Below are 10,596 nucleotides of genomic sequence, written 5' to 3'. Positions count from 1 at the left end.
AGGCTCCAGGCTCTGAGCTGTCAGCACAGAGCCCGATGCGGGGCTCAAACTCACAAACCACGAGATTATGGCCTGAGTTGAAGTCGGGCGCTTAACTGACTGAGCCACCCAGGCACCCCAAATGTAACTCCTCTAAATTATTTCTTGTGGAGGAACTTATTTTTATTTAAGCTGTTAATTATAGCTCTACCATGATCAAAACAAAACATCTTAATATAATGTTGCAATAAGCTATATATCTATGTATACTTATGCTTAATACTATAGCATATAAATTAATTGGTTAAATAATTTCATTTGCTACCAAAAACTCATAAATTGAACAATAACCTATAAGTAGATCAGTATCTATACTATTCTGCTATTTAATTCAGAGACCAAATTCTAAGCAATTGATATTCCAAATACTACAAGTATAGTTTAACATCAGTTTCAAAAAACAAAATATGTAATTAAGTATTGTGGATTGATTGCAGTTTCCCATGACAACAAGATCTGTTTTTCTAAGATCAAAAAAGTTCTTAAGTATTTCTAGATGGATCTGCATGTTTGAGTTTATAATGGAAGTTGTGTCAATGGCTTTTTCTGTTTCCTCTTTTATATGTGACTGGTTTTATTTTTGTTTAAAATAGATGGGAGCAAAACTAACTTAGAAGAGGCCATTCTAGGCTTAGCAAATATTTGGAGTGTGATAAGCTAAAGCATGTAATTCAAAGACAATTTTCCACTTTAGCTATGCTTAAGTACTTTTTATTAAGGGAAAATCCCTTTTTTTGAGCAATTTAACATTAAAATGGTACTTTTAAGGGATCTGAAGTCTGAATAATGCTAATTTTATTAATTTTTTGGATAATGCTAATTTTAAGCCTCTTTAAAGCAAACAAATTTTCTGAAGTTTAGTAAATTATGTCATGCCAAGTTTCAAATTCAAAGAGTTTGGACATGATTCTGTACACCCAGAATAATGAGTCTTAGGTGGTTTAAAACTTAGTAATATTTATTATAATTTTCCATTATTTAACTGTTTCCCAAAATATATCCTCTTCCTCCTGCAATAAAATACATCACTTTCCCATACAAATTTCTATTTTTTATCAAGAAAGCAGGAATTAGTGTAATGCCACATTAACTATTTTCTAAGTAATCTACAATTATTTAGATTTATTACTGCATTGATGTGGACCAAGTGTAATACCCACTTTATAGGACAGGATTGCCTATGACAGATTTATAAAATGTATACAAAACTTTATATTATACGGGCGCCTGGGTGGCTCAGTTAAACGTCTGACTCTTGATTTTGGCTCAGGTCATGATCTCACGGTTCATGGGTTTGAGCCCTGCATCGGGCTCCACACTGAAAGCACAGAGCCTGCTTGGGATTCTCTCTCTCCCTCTCTCTCTGCTCCTTCCCTGTGTATGCACGGGTGCTCTCTCTCTCAAAAATAAATAAACATTTTTAAAAAACCTTTATATTACAGAAGTAACTCTTTTCAGTGTTTTATTATGTATTAGGAGGCCAATATACAAATAGTTTAAATATGAAATTTAAAACATGTACTGAAATGATGAACCCAGTAAAATTCTATTATAAGCTGGCATTTTCTAGCACGGATAGAGGCACAAAGTCCTAAAATTTCTTCCAAAATATAATTACTTATTTTTTGAAACCATAATATTTCACAAGCATATGGACACTCTTTCTGTGCTTACACTGCACCCAATATCGGTGATATGTATCAGTGGGCTAGGACTGAAACTGGCTGATTGTTTTCACTGAGTTGTTTAGTCATTTCAACTATGTGTGAATACAGGCTAAAGAGCCTTGGCCTCATAAAAGACTTCAGAGTGAACCTGGTTAGAGACTAAACCTTGAAGATTCATACCACTATAATTCACTGTGTAACTTGTTCCCCCTCCAAAATACTGACACTTGCCTTACAGTAGAAAAAATTTTAGTGTGAGACACGAAGTTATGCCAGAGAGTCAGAGGAGTGTTTCAGTGGGAAATGTCATGTCAAGGCCTCCCCGGATAACTGAAGATCAGCCTCATCCCTGTATGTATGCTTCCTACACTAGCTTATCTGTCAGATCACCTCCTTGGGTCACATACCACCATATAGTATTGCACCTGTTAGTATTCCCTAAACAGCTTAGGCGAATTATCACTGATACAAGTTTGGAGTAAATAAATATTGTCATTCTCTTCTCACAATGTAGCTGGTCGTGCCCAAAAAAGAAAAAAGAGAGAGAGTTTTCCAGTTGGATTTCATTATCAAATGTCATTTAGAGAGAGCAGAAAAGCAAACTGCTGGTGAACATTAAGAGTTTGTTCCATAGGAATTCTGCTCTCAAAGGTGTGGTTTCCAAAGCTAATGCATCCCAGGATTGAAGAAGTTTAAAACGGAAAGGGAAGATTTTAAATGAAAATTTAATAATAAAATAAAAAATAAATTTGAAATAAAAAATTTACCATTAACAATTTTCTAGTCTAACCCTTTCATTTGTCAGAATAAACAAAAGCCCTGAGCGTTAAATGACTTCTTGAAGGTCACATAATTTGTTGCCAAGACAATGCTCCTGGAGTAGTGTATTTTTCTTGGCCAGAATCTTAAAATGCAAGTTTTCCATATTATTGGATCATATATTGTATTGCCTCGATTATACTGCTTTTTTAAAACACGGAAATTGAACACAATATTATAAATAAAAACTATTAAGTTAATCTGTCTCCTTGTTTATTTTTAAGCTAGAAAGGAAAATCCAGTGTAGAACCATCATGATGGACTTTTCAAAGGAATGGGTACCGCAGATTTGGGGCCCAAGTCTACTCTGGGTTCCAAAATATATAGTTTCTTCAACCCTAACTGGACAAAGAAATATGTTGAAAGTCTTTTTTCCAGAAAAGGAACATTTGACAATATAAAAAAAAACATTTATTTTGGGGCAAGAGAGAGATTTTTCCCACATAACAAGTAAGATGAGTTATAGCTACCCTATTTCAATAATTTATAATTCAGACAGTCTCAAAGAATAATGACTATATAACCATTTCTCTCTTTAAATGAGAAGCTGGGGCTCACGTGGTATGGAGTGGAAAAAATATGATAAATCGTAAAAATTCAAATGACGAGTTCCTTCTGGCTAAAGAGTGAGACAAGGGATACTACACCACCTCAGGCTGTCTGCAAAGACAGCGATAAACTGAATACTTCAGAGACGAGGGTAGACAATGTGCTCTTGAACTATCCCCCCAGTGTGTGAGAGGGAAAGGGAAGAACATACTTTAGCATAATACGCAGTTGCATTTACACCTAGAGAGAGGCTATCAAAATGGATATGTGCACAGTTCTCCGTGGTGACTTTCATGAGTCTGCATTTCAGCTCTGTGTCCTCAACACCTTCTATCCACAGCTCAAACGCACACAGCATCTGCCAGCCTTGCCCACGAATTCCTGACGTCCCGGCTGAGTGCCCCTCTGCCTCTGGGCTCAAAAAGCCCCTTGCGCCACAGTGGTTAGCCATATCCGGAAGGTTCTGGAAGAGGTCTGCTGGGCAGCAGGACTGCTGCTAAGAGGTCTCTGGGTGGAGTGGAGACCAGGAGCTGTGGGAAACCCAGAAACAAGGCTCAGATGGGAACAGCAAAGATACCAGCAGCCCAGTACTGGCTACGGACTAAGAAACAAATGAGGAATTCCTCCCTCCTGGCCACCAAACCCCACAGTTGGAAAAGAATGGACATCTCCCCCAGACGCCGCTCCCAAGTACATTTCATTAGCTGCTTCACCTTCCAGGGAAAAGGAGTCACTAATTAATGCAATTATGGAAGCATAATTGCAAACCGCTCTGCTGACATATAAAGATGTGTTTTACCTTTAATTACCAGGAGAAGAAAGGCAACTTGGACTAGGAGCACCGAACTTGAAGAAAAAAACTAGAAAATAATAGTCCCTCCCCCGCCAAGCACACCACTCCCAACCCATCCTATCTAAAAATCCTTTGTACTGCGGGGCTTATTTTTCATTTTCAAAATCGTTCGAATTAGGTCTCAGAGAAAGAAGCTGGCATTTCTTACTCTTTTCAGGGTGGTCTGAGAAATGCTCTATCAGTGCGTCTGACGCAAAAAAAAAAAAAAAGCTAACAAGATCTCTTTCAATTTGGTTTTTGAATCAATACCCGAAATAACGACCAGAAGCAAAAATCCACCGGTGCGTCAGCAAAGCAGGATGCTCGGCCGGTCAGCTCCATCCTTCCCCCCCGAGCTGTTCTGAGGGTTCCCGGCCGCAGCTAGAGCAGATAGATAATGTAGGACAGAATGACCAGGCCTATGATGGCAAAGAACATCAGGATGAAAATATCCAGCATGATGGAGTCCTCGGCCGAGGAGGCCTCGGGATTCCGGGCAAATGTGAGCTGTGAGCACGGAGGTCGCAGCCAGTGGAGAGAAATGGCTCCCTCTTCCCTCCACTGCTCGGTCTTTTCCCTTCCCCCTCCCGGGGCCCCAGCCGAAAGGATGCCGCAGCTCCATCAGCAGCCTACTGCCCCCCTCCCCCCCACCCCCTCTCCCCCCACAGCCAACCAATCACAAAGCCCGGGAGCGGGTAACCAAGGCACTGCTCGATTTAGACCCAGCAGAAGCGAAGAGGCTCAATTTCTCCCCAGGAACCCAATCCCACCCCTTCATATCTAAATGGAGGCTGCATGATATGGACGGAGGAGGAAATCTGATCTCTATCCAGATGCCCTAGGAATGAATCCTCCTGGCTGCCTTCCTTCTTCCTTTTTCCTCTAACACATCTGTGGCCAATTACCTCAGAAAAATAATGGTGGGGAGCTGGGTGGGCCATGGGCAGGCGGTAAGGGTCACGTCGTGGAGGGACACGGACAAAGGCCTCGGGTGAGTCTCAGTTGGCATCTCTGGGGTTGGAGCTAACGCTTGGGGGATTCCTGAACTCTGCCAGATACTGCACACGCGCTGTAGGTCATTTCAACCTCCCCACAAGCCTTTTATAGATGAGGCTCAGAGATGGTCAGGAACCGGCCTGATGTCTCATCGGAAATGGGGGAGACCAAGATTTAAAACTAGGCTTGCACACTCGGGAGTCCGTGTTCTTCCCCCCACCCCCCCACCCCCACCTGACGGGCCCACCCTGTTCATCTGAAATGCCCCTCAGCCCTACCTGCACCGCTCAGATCACTCCATGGACAGTATGAGCGCCAGAGATCTCTCCTCCAGCGATTCCTTGTCTCTTCGTGGTCTTTACCCGCATTCTTGTTCTCTTCAGAGAGCTCAGGGCAGTGTTTCATCAAAGAGCGTCCTGGGGCGCCTGGGTGACTCCATCAGTTAAGGGTCTGACTCTTGGTTTCGGCTCAGGTCGTGATCTCATGGTTCGTGGGTTCAAGCCCCACATCAGGCTCGGCACTAATGGCGTGGAGCCTGCTTGGAACTCTCTGTCTCCCTCTCTCTTTGCCCCTCCTCTGCTCTCTCTCTCTCTCTCTCTCAAAATAAATAAGTAAACTTAAAAAAAAAAAAAAGAGCACACTAATGAATTCCCAGGCCCCTCCCTGCAATGAGAGGGTCTAGATATACAAATTTAAGCGATGCCTTCTGAGGGGAAAGGAGAATTAATGATTTATCTTTTAAGCGGGGTGGTGGGTACTCAGTTACGTCTTGTGTTGTTTTTATTCCTTTTTATGTCTTAATGATTTCCTATTAAATTAAAAAAAAAAATTCCCTGTGACATCTCTGAGGCCTAGTGTCCTTGGCCCTACCCTAAATAGTTCTTTTGAAGGCCCCAGGGGTGAGGGCATTAGTAACCCCCTTCCACATGTTAGGCCGCGGGAACTGAGGCCACTTCTAGAAGGGGGTCTAGAAACTGCTCCCATCGGCTCGTGCCCAAGAGGAAGAGCCTAGGGTCTCTGTGAGCGGGGCGCCTCTAGAGATGGCAGATCCCCTCCCAAGCCCACTGCCCCCTTGAATGAAGGTGAATGAAGCCTCCTGGGAGAGAGGGCAGCAGCTCCGCAGACAAGAGGGGGCAGGCCAACAGGAGGCCAGATCTGCCAACTCATTCCCTTCCGCCGGAAAACATTAGGCGGCAGCTCCTTCCCAGAGGGAGCGGGTGACGGTACTGTCTTTAATTATCCCGCCCAGCGCCTCCGACGCTCCCTACACCCTCCCTACACCCTCCAGCCCTGCCTCTCTCTTACTCTCCATTCCCAAGGCTCGGGGAGAGCCCTCTCCATGGGGAGAGCCCTCTCCATCTCCGCTGCTGCTAACCTGAAGCCAGAGAATGCCTTTGTTCTGAGCCCCAAGCGGGAAAGGCCCCTTTCCACAAGGCAGCTGGCAAGGCAGCATGGCTTGAGGCTGCGAGGGTCACACCCTGGGTCCTGAGACCTCTGGCCCTGCCACTAGCTGTGCAACTTCTGCCAAAGCACGGCCTCCCTGGGTTCCAGTGAACCCCCCATCGGTGAGGTAGACATCGCCGTGGTGATTTGGCTTGTGAATACTGCTTTGGGTTGCCAGACCACCTGATCAGATGGCTTCATCCCCTGTCGTATCCCACCGCAGACTGCCCCTCTGCCATTTCACCCCTCAAACAAGCGCCCAGCTCCTCCCATGTCCCAAAGCTGCCCCCCCCCCCCCAGCTGAGCTCATGCATTAATGCAACAGGTTTATTTGTTGAACAGCTATGTGCCTGGCCCCGGGCAGGCCCTGGGGATTTAGAGAACTTAAGTCCTGCCCTCTGAGTGCACTGGCTGGTGAGGAGACAGGTGCATAACTAAGGAAGTCAGACAGGAAGAGGGAAATAAAAGAGCTCGGGGAAGTTTCTGGAAATGCCACCAAGCTGGGCAGAGGAACTGGTCACTCTGTCCCTGAAGGGCAGCAGTGCTCTCAGGAGGGTGCCAGGCTAATGCCCCCAAACAGGACACGGACACACATGCACACACACGCACGCGCGCGCGCGCACACACACACACACACACACACACACACTCAGCAACAGTACCTCAGAGCCAGAGAGAAAACCAAGTCCGCAGGTAAAAATTATACTTTTATTATTTGAGTCACCAGGAGAAAGATTCACTTGTGGTCCAAGTCAAACGTTGAGAATCATAACAGGCCAGAAAGAGTTGATCCCAAGCACAAGCCCACAAGGGAGGGGACCAAAACAGACCAAGAAAAGACAACCACCCCATATAAAAAGATGAACGGACGGCTTCACACACACACACGGATGAAATGTTTGGACAGAGGCAAATTTCACATGGTCATTTGTATCTTTTTAAATACAGGTTTGTGGGGTGGTATTTTTTTTTCCCAGCTATTAAAAAAAAAAAAAGGCCCAAAAGTGCATATGTGAGAGGAAAAAGGCAGAAATTAAGCAATAAAGTAGTTTTCCCTGGAGGGACATGAGGAAGAAAATAGGAAGCAGTGTTGATAGAATTCACTTTTCTCACCATTGGGCTTACACTTTCTTATTGGTCCACTAAAGTTATATTCACATTCTAGCTTTAACGCATCTTCTTTCCTGGGATTAGATTGGCCAAAGACCTTTGTGAACTGTAAGAAAAGACCAGGGACTTGGCCCAGCCCTCGGTTCTGTGCTCTTTTAGGGATGGATGGTTCTGGAAAGGAGCAAGGACTCCCAGCAGCCCCTGGGTCCCTCAGCACCAGTGTGACAGTCCCTCTTCTCTCTGGGGGTGTGGGAAAGGTCCCCTATTTTTAGGACGGGAGGAGCAGAGGGGCCAGCAACAAGATTCCAGTGGCTGGCCTGCCTTGCTTTGGAAGGAAAATCAGGCTGAGGGAAAAACAGGCCGCCTCCTGCTCCTCCAGGCCTTCCTCCTGCCTCTCACCACGCTGCCAGCCACAAGTGCTCCAACAGGATGCACCTCTGACCTTTGGTCCCCGAATCCGCGTTGTGCTTTGAGATCGCGAAGAAAGGCAACAGAGCTCCCCCATAGCGCCCTCAGCTTCCACATGGTCCGACGTAAAGAGCCTCCACCCGCCTTCACCTCGGCTGGGGCCAGAGGAAAAGAGACGAGTCAAGCAGGGCTCTCCCCCAACACCAATGGCCATTTCTTTTCAACCTTCTGATTTGGGGAAAATATTCCCACGTCCACCCCCCCAAGCGGTGAGGACCGGATTGCTGAATTCGCCTGCAGGGTCCTCCTTCCCGAAGGAGGCAAAGATGTCAGCTGTGGAGCCTGAGTGGACTCGGGGCGAAGGCAGGAGGGGGAGGCCCAGAGGGGTGTTGAGAGAGCCCAGAGATGAGTAAAGCCAAGCGAGGGTGGTCACAGCCACCGACAAGCGAGAGAAGGGACTTGGAAATAGCACCATTTTTCCCCTCCTCACCCCGGGGTCTGCGCTTCCAGTTTTGTAGCCCTGGGACTTTTTCCTTCTGCTTCCAGGGGGCCTTAGGTAAGCGAGGGAGAGGTCTGGTGGTGCGGGGGATGAGCCCCCAGAGCGAGACACCCACAGTGTGGGGGACATAGGGTCGTCTGATGCTCTACTCTGCAGCCAAGGACATGGACGTGAGGGGAGAGAATATGCCTGGAGCCATGAAACCTTGCCCCCCACCCTCACCCCAGCAAGCTGCAGGCCCCAACATCAGCCCCACCGACTCCAGGACCACCCCCTTACCTCTGCCCAGCACGCTGAAAAGGAGGTGGGTGGGCTTGCGCCATTTGGGGATACAAGGAAAGGAGGGGCCTTCACTCCAAAGAAGACACGAGGAACTTCTCTCTCCCACGGCCCTCCCTTCTCACCGTGGGGTCTGAGGAAACTATCAGGCGGAGACGGCCCCATGCACCCTCGCGTAAGCCCAGAGACTCCCGCCGGCCGGGACCCTGGCTGCTTTGGTCACGCGAGCCTGTCACGGATATAGACGCGCTCCTTCCCCCACATGCTGAGTCCTGGAGACACAGAAGGTCCTGTGGCTGTGTGCAGCTCCAGCGTGCTTGGGGCTGGACCAAGGAGGGGAGGCCGTGGGAGGCCTGAGACATCCTCCCGTGGGGAGTAGGGAGGAATGGCCCACCTAACCCAGAGCCCAGGGGCCCGGCGTGGCAGGCCAAGAGGCCCGAGGCTTCCTTGCCTCATGGTTCAGGAGCAACCAGGGTGTCTGGAGACGAGGGGTGGGAGGAGGAAAAAGGGCTGTGGGAGAGAACACCCTGTTCCCTTCCCTCCTGCAACTGTCCCTAAAAGTAAGAAAGGCGAGCACTTGACCCAAGCCATGCTTCCTGGGGAGCTCCTTGCCCGCACCAGGGCTGCGTGGGCAGGAGAGCAAAATCACAGTGTGAGAAGGAACACGTGTGGGGAGGGATGAATGAATCCCAAAGCAGGAACTCGACCCTCCTTCGTGGTCCTTGAGAGTGGGAGAGGGTGCTGGGGGGCCCCTCCGAGGGCCAGTCGCCCCGTCTCGGAGAAGCAGAGGCTAAGCCCATCCCGGGGCAAGGGGCTATGGAGCCCCGTCCCCTGGGAGTCCTGGAAAGTTTGGGTGTGTGCGGAGGAGGGCAGGAAGGTCTGAGGGGGCAGAAAAGAGTGAAGGCAGAGGCCTGGGAGCCAACGGGTCTCCCATTCCAGACCAGCTCCCCGGGCCTCGGCCTCCCCCCAAGAGGTCCACGCCTGTTCCATCCAGAGAGAAAACCAAGAAGTTGGTCAAGGGGAAAACCCGCCAGAGGAAGGAGCCCGCGAAAGTGGCAGAACAAGGCTTCGGTTGGCAAAAGTAGCTGGAGGAGGGTGGGAATAAAACAAGCTGTCGCAGATTTAGAAAAAAAAAAAACAAAACAAAACAGAGACACTGAAGGGTGGGCAGGTCACGCCCAGGACAGACGCGATGCCATGGAACGCACTGAAGACGGGTGGGGGCGGGGCAGCACCCAGGGGAGGGGCTCAGATGGCCTCCACGTAGTTGGCCGGCAGCATCCCCGTGTCGCCGGTGCGCTCCACGGTCCCATACATCCAGCCATCGTCGATCTGCTGCACGTTGATGATGGTGTCCCCGTCCTGGAAGGAGACTTCGTCCTCGTCAGCGGCGCTGTAGTCATACACAGCGCGGTACCGCTTCTGCGGGGGTGGGGACACAGTCAGGCCAGGGCCTGGCTCCCTTCTTTGTAAACCCTACAGGACCCAGCGCAGAGCCCAGCCCAGCAGCGGATCAGGGGCTGGGAGACAGGGGAGGCCTGGGCTCTGCTACGCATTTTCTCACCCCTGTGTTTCCCTGTCTGAGACCCATCACCCTTCTCACAATCATCTGGCATCTACCAAGGGCTGGGTGCAGGACACGGACTGAAGTTGCCACAGCTCTACCCCACCTCTTGGAACAGGAATGCAATAGGTCCAATGAATACGATGATTGGTAGCGTTTCAAAGACGTATTCTGGGGAGAAAAATCTGCACTTGACACAAGAATTTCCACCCTCCAACCTCAGCCAAAATGATCTGCTTAAGCCCCTGAGAAATGCCCAGTGAATCTGCAATACAACCGCCGTGTGGGAGGGAGGCGAGACTCTAACATCCTCTGACCCTCAGTGCCCTTTACATCGACTGGTCTCCGGGGGTCACCTCAGCCTTCGTGTTCCCCCAGGCCAGGCCCTGGG

At 48.7% G+C, this 10,596-nt stretch overlaps 1 protein-coding gene and 1 long non-coding RNA gene across 2 annotated transcripts in view; both read right to left on the bottom strand.

Moving 5' to 3' along the window:
* Positions 1–2,921: 2,921 nt before the first annotated feature.
* On the bottom strand, positions 2,922–4,528 carry LOC113592602 (uncharacterized). The gene is made up of 2 exons (XR_003412508.2): positions 4,177–4,528; positions 2,922–3,604 (listed from the first exon to the last, which is right to left on the bottom strand). It is a non-coding gene; the product is annotated as an uncharacterized LOC113592602 (long non-coding RNA).
* A 2,506-nt stretch (positions 4,529–7,034) lies between these two features.
* Positions 7,035–10,596, bottom strand: part of LASP1 (LIM and SH3 protein 1) — a 39,541-nt gene continuing 35,979 nt past the window's right edge. Inside the window, exon 7 of the mRNA XM_015078537.3 lies at positions 7,035–10,063. Within this exon, the coding sequence (XP_014934023.2) occupies positions 9,890–10,063 (174 nt within the window). The 3' untranslated portion in view covers positions 7,035–9,889. The remainder of the gene's footprint in view (positions 10,064–10,596) is intronic.

The sequence above is a fragment of the Acinonyx jubatus genome, chromosome E1 (assembly GCF_027475565.1).
Source record: "Acinonyx jubatus isolate Ajub_Pintada_27869175 chromosome E1, VMU_Ajub_asm_v1.0, whole genome shotgun sequence".
In the NCBI taxonomy this organism is placed as follows: domain Eukaryota; kingdom Metazoa; phylum Chordata; class Mammalia; order Carnivora; family Felidae; genus Acinonyx; species Acinonyx jubatus.
This window is presented reverse-complemented; position numbering and strand designations above follow the sequence as displayed.